Below are 24,510 nucleotides of genomic sequence, written 5' to 3'. Positions count from 1 at the left end.
CAAATTCCTTAAGAGGTTTGTTCCTGCATTTATAAATATTTGAGTTGTGGTGAAAGACAGCAGAGTTCAGCAACTCCCTGCTCATATATCCATACGTTTGTTCTGCAAAGCAGAAGGGGAGTTATGGAAAAAAATTTTTTTTTGTAAATCCAATCAAGCTATCTAAAAACCACCAGGCTGGCTCTAGATATCAAAATGGATAGATAATATGGATGCATATTTTGTTTCTCCTCAGACCTTTAAAAAACTAAGATAAGATGACATAACTGAAAAACAAACTTATCAGAAAGGAGTATCTTTAGGAAGGATAGATCATTTGGAGGTTGCTGCGCAACCTGAGGACTATGTTTAAGGATAGCTGGAGTACCAACTTGTTAGATTTTGCATCCACTGAACTCAAAGGGCATAGAATTTCAAAAAGACAGTATTTAAAATTGAAGTCCTCTGTCCCAGAACAGACAGGATTCCAGAAAGCAGAAGATGCAAGATTTGAAAAAAACAAAATAATTCCATTAGGTGGAAAGGTAATAACGCAGATAGCAAATCACAGCAGTTTTTGCTTCCATAACAAACGCTACTGATGCTTTGACTATGAAGCACGCCTATAGTGAATGTTGGCTACAAAGGGAAAAGCAATACAAAACTAAGCAGAGAGTCAAGCACATGCTGCAGCAAGAATGCTTAGAGCCTTTATGTCATATTATTAGGTTGTGCATACTATACCTCTTTAAATGGGAGCCAGCTGCTTCCAGGTTTAGCAGGATTCAAAGGATTCTTAAGTTTCTCTAGTGCATTTTCAATAGCATCTCCATAGTTATCCTGAAACCACTTCTCATGAGGAGTTTCTGCAGGAGCTGCAGTGATGCTCCGTACATGTTCCAAAGCAAATACAATGGGCTTCATTAGAGCTGTATGCTTTTCACGCATGATTGCTATCTTCTCTTCTCTATTAAAAAAGTTAATTTCCTCTTAACTCCATAAACAAGTTACTTCATAAAACAAGTTAAACATTAAAATGGATCGCAAGTGAGACATCAAACAAGTCAGGAAAATGCTTACATCTCTAAAAAGACACCTTCAAGAATGACTATACTAAGCGAAAAAACAGTGTTTCATTCCACAGTAAATACATGTTCCTCTGATCAGTGGTGGGGTTTTTTTCCCTTTATTTTTATTTTCTTCAACTGAAACTTCTGAATAGTACCCTTCACCATTCGACACCTTAAGGAGAAACTCTGAAGGATGAAAACACCCTCCGCAACTTATTTCATTTTTTTTTTTTTATTACAAGAGCTCTTGACTACTACTTCCTGACGGTATACAACATGATAAAGAATGGAAAGACTGATTCTGACCGTCCAGTTTTCCCATTCCATATCAGGCTTGACAACAGAATTGAAGACCCATTTTTAAACTTAGTACGTGCCCAATAAATGGCTTTCTTCCACAAATCCGTTCACAGTAGAACCCAGCTAAGGGAGAAAAAAAAAGAACTGCTAAATACTGAAAACCAGAAGTGGATTAAGACATTCTGTTTATCCTATCTATTTAGTATAAACTCCAAACAGGTCACTCCCCTTAACATGCCTTTCCTCATTTCAGTTGACTTGCAAGAAAGACCGTGGAAATGCAGAGCTATAGGATCTCAAAAGCCTCCAGATCTCAATATGCATTGGGTTTTACCACAGTATCACTACGGAAATCCTGGCAAGGATTCACAGATAGATGCTGTTGCTCTTATTGCTTCTGATTTGATTACAGTATTAGCTACAGCATCAAAATGCTTGTGAATTGAGGTCACGGGCTTGCACAGAAGCTAGGGCCATGGAAGTTTAGGAGCAACAACACTGTTGGTCAATTTGACTGCATGCTTCCCCAAAGAACAACCTTTTGTCATGACTTTCATTCAAATTATTCACAAAAAACATACTTCCGTAAAGTGTTGTTGTTTTGGACCCTCTTGACTTCATCTTCCAGCTGTTGAATCCTTCTGAGGACATACATGTGCTGCTGCAGTAAAACTCCCAACCAAAGTTCATCCCAAAGAACTGTAACTCTGCGTAACTCAGCTACTAGCATCTGAACCTGCATAAAATAAATCAAGATTCACTTAATCCTAATATTGGTACTTGTAAAGGTAAGAAGTTACTTTTGTAGATGAACAACTTGGGGGGAAAAAAAAAAAAAAAAAAAAAAGGACAGCCTAACAGCATCAAAGATGCACCAAAACTTTCAGTATCCTTCCACACAAAACATACAAATTACATATTTTGTGGTTCCAAGTGAGAGCATTAGTAACATACATTTTGAATATTTACCTGCAATACCATTGTTGGATTTGCAGTAGAGAGTTTCTCCACAATTTTGCTGTAACAGTCCTGCATCATTGCTTGATCTTCATTTAATCCAATTTTTGTGTCATCTTTATTACTTTCTTGAGAAGTTGGGGGGCTCCCTCCATCACATTCACCACCCAACAACTCTTCTCCTTGAATATTACCTAGCAAAGTAGGGATGGCAGAAGGGAGCTTGTTCCCTAAATTTAAAAAGATGTTCAAATATTATCTATGCCGTTCTGGCCTCAAAAAAAAGTATCAGTTGATATATCACTAGCATCAGGACCCCATATTACACTAATTACTGTCCAAGTATAACAGTAAGTATAAATAAGTGTAACTTATTTGCCAAACTGTTAAAAGTCACTAAAAAAAAAAGAAATTGGTATGATTTTAGCCACTAGATAAAACATATCAGCTAACACATATCTGAACATTCAACTTTTCATCCATACCTGACGTTTGGGATTCACTGCTAAGTGAAATGGTACCCACTATTGCAGGATACAATATGAGATGAGGAGAATCTTGAGCCACTCGACACAACAGGTTGCAAATACTTTGACGAACGTACACTTCTGGGTGATTCAGGCGGGAGAAGAGCTGAGGAATAATACCTTTATAAATAGAAAAAGAAAAGGTGCCAAGTCAGTCTGTACACAGCAGGTGATGCAGTTTTTTTTTTTTTTAATGCCATTTTTGTATTAGGAGAATGCGAATCATCAGTTTCCCAAATAAAAACTTCTCCTTGTTTTAAATAACTGTCTTGTACAATACAAATACTAGCTTATTTTCTCCTACCATTCAAACGCAGATGACAAACACAATGCACAAATCCTGCATTAAAGCACTAGGAACTGAGTTTTGCACGTTTTCTGTTGTATCTTTTTTTCAAAAATCAAGGACAGTCACATCAGTACTTCCTAGGGTCAGCAAAATTGGATGTTCTTCAAAGGGTAGTACTATTGGGCAATAATTAGTCCCTTCCTGTACTGCCTTCTACTCTTTTACTCAACAACTTTTTGTGGGAAGGCCCCTGATCAACCAGAACCAACGGTATAGTGACAAACTACTACCACCAAGACATTTGTCTTTGGCCAGCGGCTACCAAGAAGCTTAGAGATGCATCTCTTCTCTGAATCATTTTTCAAACTGTAGTTAGGAAAACAAATTTTTTTCAGGAAGATGCAACAGTACTTCACAAACTACATGTCCTTTCTCCTTTCAAGGTTTTAAAGGGAGGCTGGGGTAAAAGAACTTGTACCAATGATCTGTTCTAAAACCAGAATATATAACTAAGACTGGAGAACACCTTGAATTGAATTATTTAAGTAAAAGTAGAATTTAAAAAAGCTTCCTCTTTATCATGCTTGCACCTGAAGTTTACGAAAGTGCAATGAATAACTTTCTGCTTATTTATATTTAGTGAAAATACGTCAAAAATTAATTTTAACTACATAACAGGTACTTACCTCTCCAAGGAGCAGTAGGTGTAGTTTCTAGTCCATGCTCTAGATACTGTCGAAGCTCCCCAGCATGTTTCACAAGCAACCGTAACAATCTTAAGGTTGCCATCACGATAACATCATCAGTGCTTTGTTCAGAAGTATTTCTTAAATGCAGTCTGGGGTCATCTTCATCAAGTGGAATCTTTATATATAGGACACAGAAATAATATGCGCTATATAGTTAGCTAAGAGTATCAACATTTAAAAGTATTTGTAACTTAACTTTCCTCACCAGCACAACACTAACCTGACCAGCATTGAGTTTAAGAAAAGTAAAATATGCACTGCAGGAGAGTTTATAGAGACTGAAGATCCTGTCTACAACTTTTCTCCACACTTTGATTAACCCTTCTGTTGCATTTTCATCAAGATCTGAAAGCCAGGGACAACTTGTTAATAACTGACGCCATATAACATCCACCATATCATCCTCTTCATTGTCTTCGTTTTCGGTGATTTGTAGAGTCATATCTTCATCCTAAACGCAAATAAAGAGACAATGGATTTGACTAAGTCCTCCTGCCACTTCTACAAACACACATCAGTTGCTGATCCAGTTTTTGTCTGGGCAACTCACTCAACTACCTTACTTGATCATATACCGTAATCTACAGAACAGATGTGTTACTACATAGCTAACAGCTGATTTCTTGAGAACCTCTACATTATATGAATTTTGACTTCAAATTATTTGCAAGAGTTAATTCTCCTCTAGTTGCAAATCATACTAAGTTTCAAACTGAAGCAGAATATTTTTAAGCAAGCAAAATTCCACTTACTTGAATCCCAGCTGGACGACATACTGCCTGCCCAAGAATTCCATAGATTTTCTCTTTATCTTCCTCTGTTACGCTGTCTGGAAGCAAGCTCTGAACCTCAGATTTCTCCCGGGGCAGCAGACGAACCCCTTCTCCCTGACTGCAATATTTAATGAATTATTGATCTCCAAAACATTAGTATTTGTAGCGCTGAGCTATTAACATGGTATATATAAAACATCATGAAGCTCACTTCTATTTAGAGAGGACAAGTAATCAAGAGAATACTCTCAGTTCTCTGCTCACATGTGACTTATCATAGAGTTCTACAATCATAAATACAAAGCCAGGGTTCCTCTTGAAAAAGGAACTTCTCATGGTTTATAAATTCAAATGTGAGGATGAATTTACCTGGCATTATCAACTACTTTCCGGCCCCATCTGTAAGCCCAACTAGCAAGGGCTGCCCATGACTTGGCCACTTCAGGTGCCTGTACTGAAGACAAGTGATACAGCTGTCCTAAGATGAAGTCAGGCTCTCCAACTCCAATATTTACTGTGATGGGAGAAATAGAGTAACACATATGATTTTATGCATTATGAGGTAAAACCTCATAATAATTTCCTCAACACACAAAGAAAGTATTAGAAGTACACTACATTTTTTGGTCAAGTTAGTACCCCAAAAATTCCCATTTTCCAAAAAGCAATCATCCTTCAGCTCTGAAACTGATGACTGGCAAAAGACAGACCAGTTTTACATATGCCAGCAACTCTACAGTTGCTTTTTCTCTCATTTTCTTAGAAACACGAAAGTGAAACGAGAGGCTCATGAGGTCCAAAACGACCCTCTGCAAGAGGGGAACTAAATCATATACGAACTTAAACAGAGGAAGAGCTTTATGCTGACATTTGAAGAAAAGTCTACTGAAAGCAGAGAGTTATACTGTTACCACAAAATGCAATGTAAGTGTTGAAATTAAACGTAGATTAAGTATCATGGGAAAAACTAAGGTAACCCCTTTTCATGCTTATAAGGGCCTTCTTATCCAGTCCATTATTACTCCAATGACAAAAGTATGGGAGCAGTAGTAAAGCATTAGTATTAATTTTAAAAAGTGCATAATCATCTATTGCACAAATAAACAATGTTTTTATATATTTTTATAACTATGTAAGCAACACATACATACGTATGTATATCAATATAACAGGGGCTACCCTTCAGGGGAACCCTCAGTCATTATTAGTTCAACAAAAAAAGTTAGCAGAAAACCTCTACCTGTAGATTCACTTTCAATCCGGGGGTACTCTTCTTCTAGCGTATTAACAGCAGGGAGATCAATCAAAGTATATATGTTCTTGGACAAGACAGACAAACCAGTGAGATTCTGCTGCTGTCGAGCTCTATATACTTGTTTCAATTGTCCTGATATCTCTTTCCATTCTGCCTGAATCCATTTAGCCAGAGTGAGAATAGATTTAGCGACTGCATATTCAGCTTTGGCAGACTTGCAAAAGGATATGGCACAAGAACTCAGCATTTCCATAGCATGTGTTGACTGACCTGTATATGATTAAGAGCATGTTTTCAGAAAAGTGCTAATTTCATTCAAAGTGCTTTGAATGAAAAACGTTCTAAAATGCTCTGAAATTGAGCATATTCAGATAGACCTTGTAATACATTTTACAGAGAAAGTTCTCGTTGAAATTAAAAGCAAGTAGTGAAGAAAAGTCTATTTGAAAACACTTTCAGACTGAGACAATAACTAACAGGATGAAATCAATTCCTAATGATACTGTCCTACTGTGATTTCTTCAAGGTCAGAGGAATTAGCCTGATTACAAGGACAAGCAGCTCAAGTATTTGCAAGATAATTAACAGAAACTCACCTGCTGTGTATAACAACTTTGTTTTTTCAATATCCAGTTCAGGACCCCATTTTTCATCCATCTGACCTGGCACAGACAATTTTTTAAAGTGCTGGACTAAATCTTGTGCAGTGGTGGTTTTTCCTAGCTGAACTTCACTGCACTGGGCAAGCAATCGCGTAGCTAGAGCAATATTTCCTCGTTTCCGTGCAAATTTTGCTGCCGTTAAGCCCAGTTCCATTAGATGGCTCTTAATCGGGACTGTTGGTTCTGAAGAGGAAAAAAAAGACATTCTAAACAAAAGAATTAAACAATAAATCCATCGGGGGTATCCAGATAACTTCTGCCCTGTTTATTCTGTATATGGCCATCAAATAAAAAAAAAAAAAGCTCAGCCCTTATCTCCTAAAAACTCCTTCAGAAATTTAGATGAATGCAATTTCATCTAGAATATATTTTTTATTTCAGACAAGATAAAAATAGTGCTTGTAGTAAAAATGACTGTTTTGCCCAGCAGATAATCTATAGATGTATTAGGGAAGGGATATATTTCTTAATTAAAAATATAACTTCCCCCTACCCCCATTAGTTTTTTTCTATATCACACATTCAAATGGTTTTCATGATTGATTTTAAAGACCAATTATGGAGAGCACTGAAGTGTTCAACAGTGAAAGCGTATAAAGTATGAAAAAAGAGCCAGTATGCAGGAAAGTGCGATGAGTAGAGCAAACTTTCAGTTTTTGTTTTTAATACTATCTATTCTACAGCCACAGCTGAGATCCCAGTTGCGAGGCAAGACGCCTAAAGAACAAACCTTGCTTTAAAAAAAGTAATCCACTTAAATAATTCAACGAGACACGGTCGATTTTAACAGTTTCAAGTTGAAATTATGCATTTACCTTTCATAACACTAAAATGAGAGTTTATATACCTTTCAGTTTTTCCATCAATTGGTTCTGGTACACCGTGTACCTCAGGGCATGCATCCATGGCCTTACATCATGCTGTTTGCATGACCTCAAAGCATCATTAAAGAGAGGTATAAGACAATCCTGTAAGAGACAAAGTTGCATAAATATTTTAAAGTTACTTTTATAGTATTTTAGAAGTTTTATGGGTAGTTCTTTAAGAACTGTTGATGTATCAGTTCTTTAACTATACTGTAACATTTATTCCTACAACACAGCCAGATGTAATTTAAATGTAATCAAAAGAAATGGTATATTTACAACTATAAGAAAAAGTCCAACCGAAGTGTAAATTAAAACTGCTCTTGGGTCAAAGCATGTTAAGAAAACTAAATGAGGTCTTTTTACAATGTTATCAACAGAAGTCAGAACAATTACTTCATATTCTATGTTCAATACTTCATGACATGACTATTCAATAGAAACACATTACTAAAATTTAGGTTTAAAACAGACACACCTCTGATGTCAGTCTGTTGGATACAGTGTTCTCCAAAGCAGAAGAACAATACAACTGAAGAGTGCTCAACACCGGTAAAGACTGAGACACTGTGAGTGTGGACAGTCTTAAAGGTCCAATAGCTATTCGTGAAGTTTGCTTCAAGTACTTTATAACATTTCTGAAATAAAAGTTTAAGAATCAGAATGGTCATTTTTGTTAGCTCGTCTTTTTAAGCAAAAAACGATGTATTAAAAATACTGAAAAAGACAGCAAACTCAACATCTTCCTATGGATGATGAGAAAACATTGCAATATCGTGCACAAGTTGCACTATGATACTTTCTATGTTAAGTTTACAGGAAGCAGTACCTTATCAACTAAGCAAAGAACTAAGCATAGAACTCCAGGTGAACACTATTTTATTTTCCCTCTGTAAGCTGACGTTTCACAACAACAAAAACTAGTAACAAACACCACCACAGACGCTGAAGTACAAAGTGGAGTACGCTTTTCACAAAGTTATGGTTAACAAACTAAAACAGCTTTTCACAGTACGTTACATTCATTCATGGCACGCTAACTTACTCAGATATTGACTGCCACTTTTGCTCCTGTTCTACGTGGCTTACAGCTGTTGCCAGACATACTGAACTTCTCAAAAGCTGCACTTCAACTGCCTTTTGAAGTTCTCTTGGATCAGGACTTAGCATATTAGGAAGGAGCTTCTTCATGTCTACAAGGAGATTAGACAGTTGAAATCAACTACAACTGTCAAATTATAGCATCACAGCTTGAGAACACATTTTTGAAAGCAAGGAGGTTTGGGAAAAGAACTTACATGTGTTTATGCATATATACACACGGGCACATGTACGTACATAAAAATCATTTTAGTAACTGGTGATAAATTACTTAAAAACCAAAACAAAATGAATTATCTCCATAAAACACACATCTTCTGAAAAACTTGTAACAACATTTAGAATTATCATTGCCAATTATTTTGAAGCTTGTTTCAGAAAGGTTATGATACTGAACATACAGCAAACCGCATTCAGAAGTTTCAGTCCATCATTTACAGAGACAGATATAAGGGAAAAATATTTACTTTTGTATAGGAAGTAACGTTAATTTATGTATTTATACCTATTTTTTCTTTCGATCCCCCTGCAAGTAGGTTAATATTTTCTCCTGGTAACAACTCTAGTTGTTCTGTGCATTCAGTAAGTTCTCCAGACTCAAAGCTGCTCAAAGATCTGCAATTCAATGTTTACAGTTTTATTTCACATTTCTTACTTCATTCCAGATGCTAAATATCTTATGATCAAACAGCAAAAGAAAGGCTCAAGTCTAACTCAGAGCCCTGACATTTTAACACGGCATTTATAATATATTAATTCTAAGCAAAGTTTCTCATTTGCACATATTTCAGTAAATGGTAATAATATTGAACCAAACAGCTATATTCTATATTAAAATGAAAGGACAAATATGCTCTCCAGCTATGAAGCTTTTCATGTTGTCATTACTCTATATACATAATATTCTTCTAGCATACGCAGGAAGGAAAAGTCTGAATCTGCAAGTACTTAGAAACAAACAAAAATAAGAAAAAAAAACAAAACATAAAAATCATGCAAGAAAAGTAAGTTTTGTGATAGAACTTCGTGAGGCCAAGATTTCAATGCTTCAGTTCCCATGAAAATTCCAGAAATAATGAAACATTGTTCAGGGCACAGATTACACAGATTTATTTCACTTAACAGCCTGTAGAAGCAAACTGCCATTTTCTTTTCATTGTTCTTCAACATCAGGCAATAATTTGGGCATTATAGATTTTTAACCAAACTATACCAAAAAGGCATTGAAAGACTAAGAGGGGTGATGACTCAAAAGCTCAATACTCTTGTTCCCATCTGCTCTCAAGAAGGAATTACCTAAGTATCTGAACTATAAAAGAATGAATTCAGTATGTGACAATTCCCACTTTCACTATTTCAATCCTCTTTACAACCGAGTCTTTTCTCGGTCTGCTCAGGAGAGCCAGACAAATACACCAAGCGTTAAGAAACGAACACACAAGCTATGACTCTTTCATTTAAAAAAAGCCAGGATCTCCTTAATGCACTTTTTATTTTAGATTTGGAAATTAAAATATTGTTTTTAAAAATTTATAAAAAAATTATGAAATTTATAAAAATGTATACATTAACAGGCAACTTCTTTTAAAAATATTTACCTTGTGGGAAGGTATTCATCTTCTGCTAATAAAAGTATTACAAATTAGTAAATCTTTTACTTGAAATAAATTGTTTTCCTTGAACACTTAAAAAAAAAAAACCTTTAACAGTGAGAAAGCCACAGTAATTTAGAATGATGCTTATTCTTTACTCATGTGTATTGCTATTTATTATATGTCCCTAAAGATATAACCTCTTTCTTACCACACACCTCTATTTCAATGATATCCACTCCCTAAAAAATATCAATAAAAATTTTAAATTTTTCAGTACTCTGACATAGATACTGTTGAATAAATTGATGATAGTCTTACTTTATGTAGTTAAAATCCGCTTTTAGATTGATTGAGGTATTACTAGTATTTTTCTTCAAGTCATGGACCATATTTTGCCATTCCTGAACAGCAGACCAATCAGCAATGGATATGTAACATTCACATGCTTTGTTACCCAAGTAATTTATAACTTCAGGTGAAGAGTCATTTGGCTTAGTCAGAACGGTTTTTCTAGTTTCTCCTGTGAAATGAAAATATATTTTTTAAAATAGTAAGTCTATTACTTAATGTAATTCCCAAATCTTTTGTCAAGAGAAACATTCAATTTTTAAAAAACAAATAGTTACACAACATTTATGATATTCTTTCTCTATTTATAACTTTTTAAAAATATATAAACAGAACATTTTCAAAGGAAGTTTTGGAAAAATTCAGTCCATTCCTGTAAAGAAATTTTAAAATTAAAAACTGTTAAGAACTAAATTGTCTCTTTTCAAAGACGACAAACAGAATATTGAAACAAAGTCTCATAATAAGTTTTTTTTGAACCAAATAGCACATTTATGATATAATTAGGTCGTAATACTAAGTTTTAAGTTATGATAGTCTAAAATAATTTAGAACTAAATTACTTCAAATACAAAATGTTTTACCAATCACTTCTAGTTTCATTCAGCTGAGCCTCAGTACTGCAAACCCTCATATATCTATGCATAGTATTAGCTTCAGCAGCATCAAGCAATTTTGTTTAACCACAGACAAAGTTTTTCAGATTCAGGAATCAGATGCTGTGAAATTAGCACGGCTATATCACTGCATGTTTTACTTCTAATTGTGTGCACAGAGCTCTGCAATCTGTATGAGCTTTTAAAAGACACTGATAAATACTCACCATTCAAAGAGTGCTTTGGGCTGGCATTATTGACACTATTGGAATTGGCCAACTTCAGAACAGCTTTATCAAAGCCTGTTATGCAGCAATCCACTCCCGTCATGGAACACAAGTGCTCCTGGTATTCTGCAGTTGCCTTCTCAAACCTTAAATGGTTTAATATCTTAGTCAGCATTTTACAGCAGCAGTTTTTTATTTTTGTAATTAGATTATATTTTAACATTTCTTTACCAACAACCCAAAAATATTAATGTGCTACTTCAGGATAAAAAAAAAAAAAAAAAAAAAAAGGATGGTTAAGACAGAATACAGTTAAGTTTACCAGTTGAGAAAGAACTTCCAGGTTATAGTCTAGTAGTAAGAGCTTTTCCGTTCAAGTTTTAATGCTAACTTCAAACAAGTATAGGTTGAAACATAGACATGAGTTGTAGATTTGATTGTTGTACTTCCTGGTTGAATGAATAAACCAGAACACTGATTAGCTAAATAATGTTTATTAGAGGTTTGTAAAACTGGGTCTAGGACAACAATTCACATCTTAAACCTGATATTCCTGGGCAACTCCTTACGTATTACAAAGCTGTACATTATTTTAGAGTCTTACAAAATAGAAAAAAAAAAACAGTTCATAACACCCCTCCCTCTTTTTTTAAAGACATGGCAACAAAAGGCTGTCCCTTTCTTCATTTCACATACTTTTCCCAGTAGAAGAAAGGATGCATTCTTTTAAGTAGATGAAAACTCCACAATATTCTTCATTAAGGCATACTATATCTTAAACATCGCACATTGAGCCACTGACGAGTATCTGCAACTGAAGATTCTACTTCAGAAGTAGATGCTACATTTCCAAAACAAAATCAAAACTGTAAAGTATTTCCCTTAGATTCCCTCTCTCAAACTGTGGCCGATAATCAGATCGCGCTATTGGCCAGCAAATTCATTAGAAAAGATTTAAATTAGTCATTTTTTGCAACAAAGCTAAATAGTATGTGAAAATAGTGTTGCAATATACAAGATACTATGAAAAAAGCAGCTTAGGAACACCGCTTATACTCAAATCCTGGTAATTTAGTTAAAACTATACACATCTGAAAGTGTAGGATGCATTAGATATCTGACAGACAAGGAGTTTTCCTCAATAAGGAAATTAGTTCAGTAGCCTTGATTCATGTCACAATTTAAAAAGATTTAGAAGCAGAACTATAAATAAGGAAAATAAGTCCAAATTTGTACTATCCAGCATAAAAAACAAAACAGAAAACCCACAACTTACCGCCCTTCTGCCTGTTGAGCTACAGAATTGATCCAGGCAAGACTCTTCCCAACTACAGCAGAAGACCAGACAGCTATACCCTGAATCGCTTCGGGACAGTGAAGCTCACATAACGCTTCTACCAGCATCATAATCGTCACCTCCAATTCATTTCCCTAAAATCAAAATAAAAGCTTTATTTAACAAATCTCATATGAAATAAAAGCTATATACACCTTGTTAAATGCTTGAAAAGAGTAAAGCAGTATTTCACTACAGGCATACACAAGGTGTAAAGCAGTATTCACTATATGCATACACAAGGTGAAGCGTTCTGCATATCCATCATGTTACGCTTCTTTGGGGAAGGGCGGGAGGGAATGGTAAGAGCAGAAGTTTTTATACTGTGAATTCACAGTGTGAATGGTCAATGAGTAATCACTATGTTACGGTCTATGCTCCTATAAAAGTACATGTGAGAATTCATAAAGCCACAAGTGATAAACATCTAGCAAACCTCCTTTGTTTAAATATTTAAGCATATCAAGTCATGTATTGAAGAAACTATTTGTGCCCTTCAACTAAGAAAAAAAGTGTCAACCAGTTTACTCCCCCACCCTACACCCATACTAATCTACAAATTGCTTGGCAGGGGAGAGATTCCCTTATCACACCTCCCCCTTCCTGCTCACATCCCAGGCTTGGTAAAGACACCGTCACAAGCTCAGGAAAGACCTCAAACTAATATAACAAACCTATCAAACAAGCACCATAAGGTTTAAGCAGAACCTCCTGCTTAAAAATAAGTTACTCAATTCAAACTGTGAAAGAACAGCATTTGCTTATTAATTGTATTTGACCAAATGCATACACTACACATTAATCTCCAACCTATAGTATAGCCTTACCACAAAAACCTGTCAAAACAGGAGCACAAATTTAAAACATTGTTTTAAACAGCATGCTCTTTTACAGACCATTTGCTTTAGTAACTACTGATTGTCTCAGCTTAGTTCATTTAAAATATTGTAGGAATATTTTTGCCAGAGTCTACAAAGTCTGAAAAGAGAATACCTGAGAGATACTATTATTAGTTTTCATTTCGGTGAGTAAATCAAAACCATGTCTGACTGTTACAGCAGGCTGGCCAGCCAGCAATCCAACTCTCATGATGGAAAGTCTAATCCGTGTTAGCCAATCTTGGCATGTCTGGCGATTAGTATAAAAGAATGTCCTGATAACCTTTTAAGACAGAAAAAACACATTTTACAATACAGCTCTTCTCTATGCATAAAAAATAATTATAAGTATTAATATTTATAATACAATCAAGTCAGAATTGGTTTCCTTTCTCCACTTTAATTTTCAATTGAGAGGTGAAGAAACAGGTAAAATTATGTTTCTTGAATGTTAAGGACTACAGATGCTCTGAAATGTACAGCATGCAACTAGCCAGGCACAATGACAAGCTAAAAATATTGAAATGAACTGTCTAAAAATTATCTGGTACTGCCATACCAAAATCTGGTAATTAAACAACTTATTTCAACAGTAATGAGAGGAAATGTTTTGCAGCTAAAACTTCAGAGAAGGAAATGCTGCTTACACAGAATTATTTTATCCCTCAAAAACCAAATTTAAACTGCAAGTAGTTACGTTACTTTGTAACAGGAGGCTCAATAACATACAAACAAGTAACTGTTATAAATAAAAGACACTGGAAACTTGCTTGATATTGTATCACCACACAAGCTGGTATTCCAGAACTGTATTTCCTATTTTCACATGTTCTCCAGGAATAACATTAAGTCAAAGTTGCACAGATTAAGAGCCTCAAACTTGGCTTTCGAAGAGATACTTCTCTCATTTGCCTAATTAGAGCATATACTTAAATGCTAGGAAACCAAGTTTGACTACAGCATCCCTTTCCAAAAGGGCCCACAAGTAAGACCGGGACAGCTTTGAAAACTAGCCTTTTAGTAGACTATCTGAATTAGTAGCAGCACTGCAAGAAACACAAACCTTGGGCGGAGAGGTGAGGGCATTGGCACATCCTTCATAAGCATTGTACATCAGCTTTTCCAAGTTCTCTAGATACTGCAGCAGGAGAACAAGCCTAAGCTGGTTGCTACCGTGTCCTTCATCGTTGTCTGCAGTAGTCCACTGGCTAACATCTTGGTCCGGGTTTAACGTATGGGCTGCAAGACTCCTAATAATACCTACACGTTTAACCAAAACACGGAAAAAATCAAGCTAAATTACTAGACCGTTCAAATGTGTCAGAAGACAGCCATGCCAAAGTCAAGTCTCTCAAGAGTGCTGTCATTACTAGCAATTATCAAAGAGAATTACAGAATAATTGTTCCATATTTCAGACAAAAACTCATTAAAGTCTTTGAAATCCCCTGAAAAAAGGCATCGCCTTTCTTGTATTGGACAGTTTTCAGGTGCACGGTCTCTTACAAAAAATATCCCACATAAGAAACCTATTTTTTTTTTTTACATTACCTTCAATTGTTTGAAATGTATCTTGGGCTCTACCCAGCGGGGTTCTTAACTTTGAAAGAACAGTAAACTGAGCTGCTTCCCAAACAGCCCATTGCCAAAGAACAGCATCAGTCTTCAACAGATTGCGAGGGATGGTTGGTTGATCCCGCTTATCTAGTCTTTGACAACTGTAGAACAACCTTTCTAACCAATTATCCTTCCTGTAACAAAACATCAGCACATGAAAACAAGTTCATACTGTATACACTCAAGCTATTACTCTTTATAAAAAAAAAGAAACAAACACACAAACACCCACACTCTCATAGGACTATTTTCTGCAGCAATTTGGATATGCAAATATGTAAAAAGGTGCATCTCCGAATGTATTTAAAAGTACCTAAAGAGAATTGTAAAAAATGATTGAAGGTAAAGTAATGTAACCTGTAAGGACATTTATAAATTTTAAACTAGATATATTTTGAAATTGTTCACTATCCATTTAAGATCCATGAATTTCAGTTTTAAGAGAGGTTCTTACCCAGTTCTGTGAGAGCTTCCATACAGAATGAAACTAATGACATCAGAGAAATCCTGTGGATGGAATGTATTACTTGGAGCTTTGCTCATATGACTTCTTATAGCCAAAGAAATTTCTTGTATTTCTGTGTGGCTACGGTTACTATAGGAATCAGAGGAAAAACACATGCCGTAATATATTTGAATAAATCAAATGTTATGCCTTAAAAGACACAGCAAAAGACTTAACAAAACAAGTCAATAATTTAAAATATTCTTTTGTTCCAGTAGTTATTCTTATTTCACATATATCCTAATCCTCAACAGTAAAAGGTAGGAAATTACCATAACAGAGTATACCTACAAAGAGGGGGGAAAAAAACACTTGAATGCAATGAAAACATCTTCTCCTCTGAGAGACTTAAGTATGATTTTATATATGTGCGATTATCCAGAAGCAGTTCACAAGTCACTTACAGTAGATATTTAAGGTTCAGGTTCCCCAGAGCAGAAGACTACCAGACACTACACGTAGTTCTGAATATCTTGTCTTTTCTGTACACAAATTGAGCCGTTTTCTATTATCAGTGGCATCAAGCTCACAGAAATCCATAAGGTACGAACTGTTACACACTGCTCACTGCTTTTGGGTCCTTCATGAGAAACTGCTTCAATGTAAAATATTTTGAAAGAAAGTCTATGCATGTGATTCAGTAATTTTTAACTTTATGTTCAACAGTATGCTTTAGTCTATAAGCACATCTTTTCAGTATATCAAATGTCGCTGCAATGAATGGAAATAAGTACATTCTTTGGTCATAAGACAAAGCATTTTAAGAGCTCAGGTCTTAAGATACAGATTGCAGGAAATATTACTGAAGCTCTGGATAACCTGCACAAGTATTCACATTTACAAAAAGTCCTGCTTAGTTTATTAAGTTTGCTAAGTACTTCGCAAACTACCTACTAATCTTAAACCTGCAGCAAAGTAGAAGGAACATCAAGATACTGTCATGTTTTTTGACATGAAATCGAGAAAATATCGTAACATTCAGCTAGCATGACTTTTCATATAAATCTTACTAAAGAAAAAAATCCAAAGCATTCTCTACATTTAAATCAGCCCCAAAACTTACCTCAACACCACATCTAAGGGAATCGACTTCAAAAGTTTTCCAAAAGTTTGTCTTACACGAGCTCCACTATGTACTAGTTGAACACGACATACATCAACGCATCTGCATCGTCAAAAAGGAAAAAGAAGAAAAGTCAAAACATTTCTATTAACAACATAATTCAAATAACATACAGAATTCAGTGCAAGTACCTTTGTAAAAGATCATCTGGTAGGGAGGAAGACAGAGCGTGGAGACTACTGCATGCCTGAAGACAAATATTCACATCTTCCAGAAGAGCTGCATTAAGAGTTGAAAGAAAAGATGTTATTCTTGCTAGAATTTGATAATTTACACAATTTTGGTTGTGGTAGAACATCTAAAGACGTTTTATAGCGTATCTGGTAGAAAGGGGCACAGGCTCTATGCATTAGTTTATTTTGATTTAACTAACTGGCTTCATTATAATAAGAAAATGCTTATAACACAAATGACTTAAGGATTTGTTACTGCTTTACGTGGCCTCTTCCGACTGTGACAGATTAATCATCATATGGCCTCTGTATGTTTGTACTATAACTTTTTTTTTTAATACAGAGAAATGAAGGTAAAGTTAGTAAACCCCGGCCCTGGGAAGTTATGGTATAAAAAGTAAAGTATACTTTTCTTTCCAGGTTATTTTGAAGTCCAGCAAAATATATCACATTACAGAATGTTTCCATTGCTTTTGATTAAAAAAAAAAAGCAATCTTACTTGCAAGATTTAGCACATCACTGACATTCTTGGTAGATCAATTGCATAATCACAAGTAACTATTTTAAGAAAATAATTATTTGCATAAGTAACAGCTATTGAACGCATTTAGAAAAGGACAGGAGTGAGTTTTTGCGCAGAGTCCCCCTCACCCCCCCCAACTAAACGAGAATAAGCACAGTTACAGCTATCAGTGAAATATGACTAAGACACATGATATGCTTAATCAGGCCTTATAAAAGACAGGAAGTAAAAAGTTTGCAGTATCTTACTGTTTGCTAGAAGTCCTTTGCAAAATTTATGAAAAGATGGGAGAGAGAATAATGGTGCATATGTTTCCGATTTTTTCATTAGAACAGCCACCTCCAAAGCCCATGTCATAAGTAGTTTCCTTTAAAAAAAGGAAAGTATTAGGCATTCTATATGGTTACAGAAATACGATTTCAATATAACTTAAATTCCTTCATGTTTCAGATGAGTACCATACAGTAATAGGCATTTTTAATCAAAATGCCCTTAGCTTTCACATCATCTTGGTAATATAACCTGGCGACTACTGTAAAAGTTTACTTTGAATCAGCAAAGATTTTTTTTTAAGCACAGTTTTGATAGCTCTGCTTTTAATGTATAGATCTTGTGAAGTTTTCAGTTTTTGTGATTTTCACACATAAAAACGAGCAACCACTTTTTCCACAGGTATTACTGGTATTTCCAAAAACCAAATAGTTTAACAGTTAAAGTTACCCCAAGTTTTATAGATGAAAATATTGCCCAGTTTCCGAGTTAATACATTCTACTGGGGGGAGAGGGGGAGACACCCCAAGTCTCAATTAACAACAAAATGATCGTTACCTGGTATCTTGAGTAAGATTATCCTTCTTAAGTAGTAGCCCCAAAAGGTTTAGTATGATTGAGAAATGTTTCTTTGTAGCTGTGGTCACAGTACTTATCACTGCTCCATCAAACAGGGAGGGAGAAGAAGAACTGAGGCTGCTGGATATGAAATGGTCATGCCTGGAAAGCAAGGAAAGAATAAAACAAAAAAAAAGATATTTCTTGAATATAATGGGGAAAAAAAAACAATAGCACATACTACCAGAAACTACATCAGCATAACAACCACTTAAGTCAAAAACCCCCAAATATTCTGATCCCTCGCATATAAAAACCAAACTACAATTTTACACTAGGCTATGTAATCTAGTCGCATAGTTGAAACTATCTCCAGTATCAACTGATTAGTGAAAAAGCACAGAAACCAATTAATTAGTATCTTCTCTTAGTTTGGCAACATTCTATAGTAATAAGGTCCCAAATGCATTTAAAGCTGTTGTTTACATTTCACGGTCTCTCCTAGATCTCATAGTAAGCAAAACCCTCATTCACTTTCAATAAAATTCTCCATCAGTTACTGCTACTCCAACTCAAGACTCTTAGCCTGCCTCTGAATAAGATGCCAAATATTAACCCAGAAGAGGTTTTCTTGACCGAGATAGAGACTCCCTACAGTTAACGAGAGTAAAAACTGATTAAGGAAGCTTGGGCAAAAGCGTAACTGTAACAGCTCAAGTCCATACCCTCAAAAAATATATTCCATTTAGACCAGCCCATCCTAAAATACTGACAAATTATTTTTCTTCATACCTGGAACAATGTGAATATAATGTATAGAGAACTGCATACTGGACAGCAGGAAAATGAACTGCTATGTCATCATGAACAATCATCAGATTTTTACTCAGTAGTGCAAACACAGTCGGCGAAAGGGCCCACATCTATAAAACAATGGCAATATAAGCACAAAAAATTAAACAGGATTGTTTCTAAAGTGCAACTTCCACACCAGCATTTTGTTTTGCTTGTTCACAACACAAGGGAAATAATTTTTTAAAATTCCATTCATTTCCTGACCTTGATTGTAATTGTTCTCTTTCCCCTTTTCAAACCTGTTAAAGGAGTTCATGTTTTTATTTGGAGACATAAGGAACAAATGTTTTCACATGCCAGATACACTATCAGGACAGACCTAAAGCTGCTCTGTTTCATTTTTCCTCAAAGAAAAAGAATAGAGCTAATGCACGTAAGATACTTTACCCTGGAAACGGCTTCTCATTATGCATAAACTAGAAATATAGTCCTCCCAGTCTGTATCCTGTAGTTTTTACTAGTGGAAGTCTTTTTTCTATATTGTAAGTTAAGAAACAAGAGTGATCCCTTTAATCTTATATACATACATACAACTAGTGAAATATCTTATGGTATAGCCAGAGCCTTGCGCTTACCCTTTAAGTTAAAAGAAACCCACAGCTTAAGAGGTGTTTATAACACTTTTTGCACAGATTACCTGTACAATTTTTACTCACCCCAATTAATGAGTTTTTAGCATTTCCAATAGTACTTAGGGCACTGAGGTCAAATATCACAACAAACTTTGCATTAGCCACATTAAATACATGGTTCTTGAAAGCATCGTGCTGGATCTCAGAGCAGGCCTCAGGAAGATGTAAGCTACAGAGAAGACTATTTAGAGCACAGGTCATTTCTCCGAGAATCAATCTGTAAGCAGTCTCCAAAACAGGAATGTTCTTCAGGCTCAATACCGCTTGATACACAGCATGGGCTGCTGCAACAACCTTGAGAATATAACATAATTAAAAATAATAATTGATTAGCATGAAATTTTAATATATCAATTGCCAATATAGAATTAAAAATTATGCTTCTTTACGAAAAGCATCATGTGACACAAAAGTCTTCAGGTTTCTATAATTATTACTTAATTATATAATCTATGGAATGCTTTCTGAATTATCTTTTCCTATTAACATAATGCATGCTGAGTATGAAAAACATATCAACTAGTGACTTTCCATCTAGTATAACAACCAACTTAACTACTCCTTATCCAGTTGAAAGGCCTGAAACAAGAACTAGCTACACCTGCTCTTTCAGAAGTTTCATAAATACAGATATATAAATGTATTTTATACATATTTATAATATATATACATATATGTATATATACACACTTACAAAATATATATTTATATGTCTATGTGTATACATAAGATGGGCAAAGTTTTGCAGCCTAATAAATATGTGCCAAGAAATATATGAAAGGTGTTGTAAAATACTTGTAAAAAGTCACCTTCTCTTACCTCTTTCTCCTTATGATAACGAAGCACAAGTAGTTTAGACTCCGGTATAAATAATTTTTCTACAAATGATGATGGCAGTTTTGTATTTATTTGTTCAACAATCTAGTGATAAAAAATAAATTCAGATAGTTAAAGGTATTTATTATAGATTGATTAAAAGATTATTTTTCTAATAATCTCAAACATTGACCTGTATTTTATTTCTGTAAGAGTTTTCTAAATGGATTCCCAACAATATAAATATTTTGTATTTGCTTTCCCAAATTCACATTCAGAGATTTAGCTATTTTTAGACTTTTCAACTCAAGCAGCACTTAAAAGCAGAGCTGGAAAAGTTGCCCGACTAATCTATATGAAAATGCGTTAAGCTTGTGGCCTAGTCATTGAGAATTGTATTTTTGAAGGAGTCCAATTTCCAAAGTTACTGTCTGTGGCAAAAGTGGATAAAAAACACACACATTAACCACTCAGATTTTGAAATTCAGATGGTGTTATCAATTGTAGAAGGAGGCCAGAAAATGGCATTGCCCAACAGTCAGCAAGAAGGGGGGAAAAAAGACACTCAGGCTAAAACTAAAAGCCACGTTATCAACAACCCAAATGCATATACAGACTGCTAAGATATGCTTCACACAAAAGAATATAAGCATTTAAAAGAGGAATATTTTTGCTTATGGTCAGAAAGTTTTAAATAAATCTATCTCAATATCAAATATGCAAAAGAGAAGCCTATATATATATAAATATATACATAAATATTTTCCAGTGGGAAAAACTGCAATAAAGTATGTACAAACCAGTGTCAGCAGATTCAAGACTGAAATGATATAATCAGTGCCACAAGTCTGACAATTTTCCATTTGATCTAATCCATATGTGATAACCATGTCACAGTGTATGGTCATACTTGGGTCCAGACTACCAAGTAAAACACCAACACACTCGTTGGCAGCTGTAAGGACCGCTTCAGAAAAGAACACTTGATTTGCTGCTGTCACACATCTCATTACTCTATACAGAACCTGGAAAATTGGAAAAGAAACTATATTCAATTTAAAGGAGAACTGCACCCTATTCCACACCTGTTTTATATTCTGTCCTATACCCTACTTTGCAGCACGGTAAATTCCATCAAGAGAATATTCTTAATAACGCTCATGTACATTACACTTTAAAAGTATAAGAGAAAAATGAACTTTTGATTGCTAGATTTGTTACTCATTTAAAGATCTATACATAGAACTTTATAAATTAAATTATAAATTTAATAGATTATAAATAGATTATTTAATAGATTATAAATAGAAACCCAAAATTAAGTATTTGGAATTCTATTCAGCACTAACTGATGTCAACAGAACTCCTATTCTCTTGTGAAAGACTCGTGTTACAAGAATCCTCTGTAGATTAACACACAAGTTACATAACTGTCTCACCTTTAGTTGGGAAAGCTATACCATTATTTATCCAAGAAGTTTCGTCCCTGACAGAATTCTGAAGGCATAAATTCTAATCGTGTGTCTCACGTAACACAAACAAGATGTTAACTGCAAATATTTTTGTTTAATCTTTGTTTCAAAATCATTCACACTCTCTACAGTTCCTATTACAGAAGTACAGAAGCCACTTCTCACATTGTGTAATATTTATTCTGAGCTTACACTATCCCTTATTATACTTTATAAGAAAAAGATTTTGCTATCAGATTTTGATCAGATGCAATTTCAGTAGGGATACAACAAAAACTACATTTTATAAGTTACACTCATAATGAAACTTCAATTTTTATAGCACCATAATAATTCAAATAAATGGTAACATTATAGTTACAAAGACAGATAACATAAGCATAAACTTAGTCATATGAAATCAGAATGTCTTCATAAAATACACTGTCTGCTATTTATGGCTCCCACCACACTCTATAGTGTGGCCACTGTCACAATCTATACCGGAATATTTAATAGAATTCTGGTAGCACATTTCTTTGAATAAATACGTTTCCTTATTAAAGGTGAATATAAGCATATTTATCAACTGCCAAACATACACAGAATCTAAAACTCAGCAATGAAGATTTGTCATCACATAACGATGATTTATGTCAGCAACAAATAAACAAAAAGAAAAATCTGAATTCTTACATCAGTTACATATGCTTCTGTGATTGGTGGTCCTCTAATTGGGCTGAAGCGTTCCCCAATACTCCTCACCACAGTACTGAAAACTCGAAGAAGTGCAGCCAGTTTAGGTAGTGATACTGAAGGAGGAGGAATATCTTCATCTACTGACTCCCCAGAAGCCACATGGCTGAGGTCCTACAGTGCACAAGTTTTATGTATCAGTATACATTATTAATAGTTACAATATATGCATAAAAGATAAAATGCCAGTTAAAAATACTTAAATATATCCAATTTATTGACAGGCTATATCACACAATGAAGAGCAAGTCACAGAACAGTAATGAGATGTTGATCGTCAGTTTAGCCACTGAAACAGTACTCAGACTACGCGTGGCAAATTAAGAAAGAGGTCTAAAATGTTCTTGCTCCCTGGAATACGATCATCCACACCGCTGCACCGTTAGAACAATTTGCTGCATACTTTGCCTGCGCTAGCTGCCACTCTCCCAGCCGCAGTTTGGGACTCAGGGCATTCCAGGGGCCATTCCCACCACACTGTTAACCTACAGCTATCCTGATCTAGAGGCTAAGAGTCTATGAGCAGGCTATTTCGTGCCAGTTGGCTTCAGTGCCTGGGAACATTCTCAGAAGTGCTGATCTCATTAGGATAGATATAGCCTTGGTCTACCCCACTGCAAGATAACACACACTAGCTTAAATAGTCTCCTCCGTGATTTAAGTTGATGCATGTTATCTTAAAATTCTGCCATGACTAAGGACATGCATATTGTCCAGTTCAGCAGACAAGCTGATAAACACTGACTTATTACACTACCTTAATCACAATCATGCACCCACGTCTACAGTCACAGCAGTGCAGATTTCTGTAGATGTGGCAGGGCCAAAAGGTCTGTGAATCGTAACTCCCAATATTTTTACCTTTCAAACTGCACCTAAAATAGGACAATTCTGCTAGCAATTCTAATTATATACAGTATGGCATTATATAGTTATAGCCATACAGTGTTCCAGAGCACATTTGCCTTAAGGAGAAAAGAAAAAAACCTTTTCCTTTAATGAGCCTTCAAACAAACTATAACTGTGCCCTATTAATTAAGCAAAGGCTTCAGAGCTCCTGCTGCATTATTTACTACCACAGTATAATCTGTTACGCTGTTTAAAAGCCTGATATATACCATTAATCTAAGGCAGCGTTAAAAATCTCTTCTCACTCTCCCCAAAACAGTCACTTCACCTGAAAAACTTTGCAGTTGGGCAATTAGAGAAAATATCAGGAAAGAGTGAAATATCTTCACTGCAACTTTTTCAAAAATAAAAAGTTTTTATTTTGCCTGTTTGCCTACTTGTTTTAATTTCTATTTTAACATGATAGTCTCAAAGACAAGGGCTGAAAGCCTGGCTGCAGTTTTATCCAAATAGTCCACGAGCATTCAAGAAATGTCATCCTACATCCTGTGAATATATTCTGTAATTTGATCCTCTTTTCCCCAGGAAATTCATATAATTTTATATTCTACAAATGTAATACATAGTCACAGCTGTGTATTTCTTAATGACTTTGTAACCGTTAAATCTGTTATATACAATAAAGTCTGTTTACCTCAGCATAAGCTTCCATATCTTCTAAAAACTGACCCAAGAGCGTGGTAGAAAAAGTAAGATCAGCCACCCAAAAGGGCTCCAAGCTCTGTAACCATCCTGTATAAAAATACCAGGCCGATTAGAATAGGTTAACAAGGTAACATTCCAAAATGAATTTTTGGTTCCCTATTACTAAGGTA

At 35.1% G+C, this 24,510-nt stretch overlaps 1 protein-coding gene across 2 annotated transcripts in view; it reads right to left on the bottom strand.

Annotated features, from left to right (window-relative positions):
• SMG1 (SMG1 nonsense mediated mRNA decay associated PI3K related kinase) overlaps positions 1-24,510 on the bottom strand; it is a 70,022-nt gene that overhangs the window by 19,568 nt on the left and 25,944 nt on the right. For both annotated transcript variants that reach the window (XM_068908205.1, XM_068908206.1), the window contains 31 exons: positions 24,330-24,427; positions 22,727-22,900; positions 21,380-21,604; positions 20,583-20,684; positions 19,788-20,057; positions 19,069-19,199; positions 18,277-18,438; positions 17,697-17,815; positions 16,883-16,970; positions 16,692-16,793; positions 15,578-15,718; positions 15,058-15,257; positions 14,572-14,768; positions 13,624-13,791; positions 12,571-12,725; positions 11,295-11,440; positions 10,442-10,643; positions 9,034-9,143; positions 8,473-8,620; positions 7,906-8,065; positions 7,409-7,529; positions 6,496-6,744; positions 5,885-6,169; positions 5,014-5,158; positions 4,624-4,762; positions 4,092-4,322; positions 3,809-3,986; positions 2,792-2,953; positions 2,319-2,536; positions 1,931-2,085; positions 724-946 (listed from right to left, as the gene is read on the bottom strand). In XM_068908205.1, coding sequence (XP_068764306.1) covers positions 724-946; positions 1,931-2,085; positions 2,319-2,536; positions 2,792-2,953; positions 3,809-3,986; positions 4,092-4,322; positions 4,624-4,762; positions 5,014-5,158; positions 5,885-6,169; positions 6,496-6,744; positions 7,409-7,529; positions 7,906-8,065; positions 8,473-8,620; positions 9,034-9,143; positions 10,442-10,643; positions 11,295-11,440; positions 12,571-12,725; positions 13,624-13,791; positions 14,572-14,768; positions 15,058-15,257; positions 15,578-15,718; positions 16,692-16,793; positions 16,883-16,970; positions 17,697-17,815; positions 18,277-18,438; positions 19,069-19,199; positions 19,788-20,057; positions 20,583-20,684; positions 21,380-21,604; positions 22,727-22,900; positions 24,330-24,427 — 5,204 coding nt within the window. The remainder of the gene's footprint in view (positions 1-723; positions 947-1,930; positions 2,086-2,318; positions 2,537-2,791; positions 2,954-3,808; positions 3,987-4,091; positions 4,323-4,623; positions 4,763-5,013; positions 5,159-5,884; positions 6,170-6,495; positions 6,745-7,408; positions 7,530-7,905; positions 8,066-8,472; positions 8,621-9,033; positions 9,144-10,441; positions 10,644-11,294; positions 11,441-12,570; positions 12,726-13,623; positions 13,792-14,571; positions 14,769-15,057; positions 15,258-15,577; positions 15,719-16,691; positions 16,794-16,882; positions 16,971-17,696; positions 17,816-18,276; positions 18,439-19,068; positions 19,200-19,787; positions 20,058-20,582; positions 20,685-21,379; positions 21,605-22,726; positions 22,901-24,329; positions 24,428-24,510) is intronic.

The sequence above is a fragment of the Struthio camelus genome, chromosome 15, assembly GCF_040807025.1.
Source record: "Struthio camelus isolate bStrCam1 chromosome 15, bStrCam1.hap1, whole genome shotgun sequence".
In the NCBI taxonomy this organism is placed as follows: domain Eukaryota; kingdom Metazoa; phylum Chordata; class Aves; order Struthioniformes; family Struthionidae; genus Struthio; species Struthio camelus.
The sequence above is the reverse complement of the archived record's forward strand: the minus strand, read 5'-3'. Positions and strand labels throughout refer to the sequence as shown.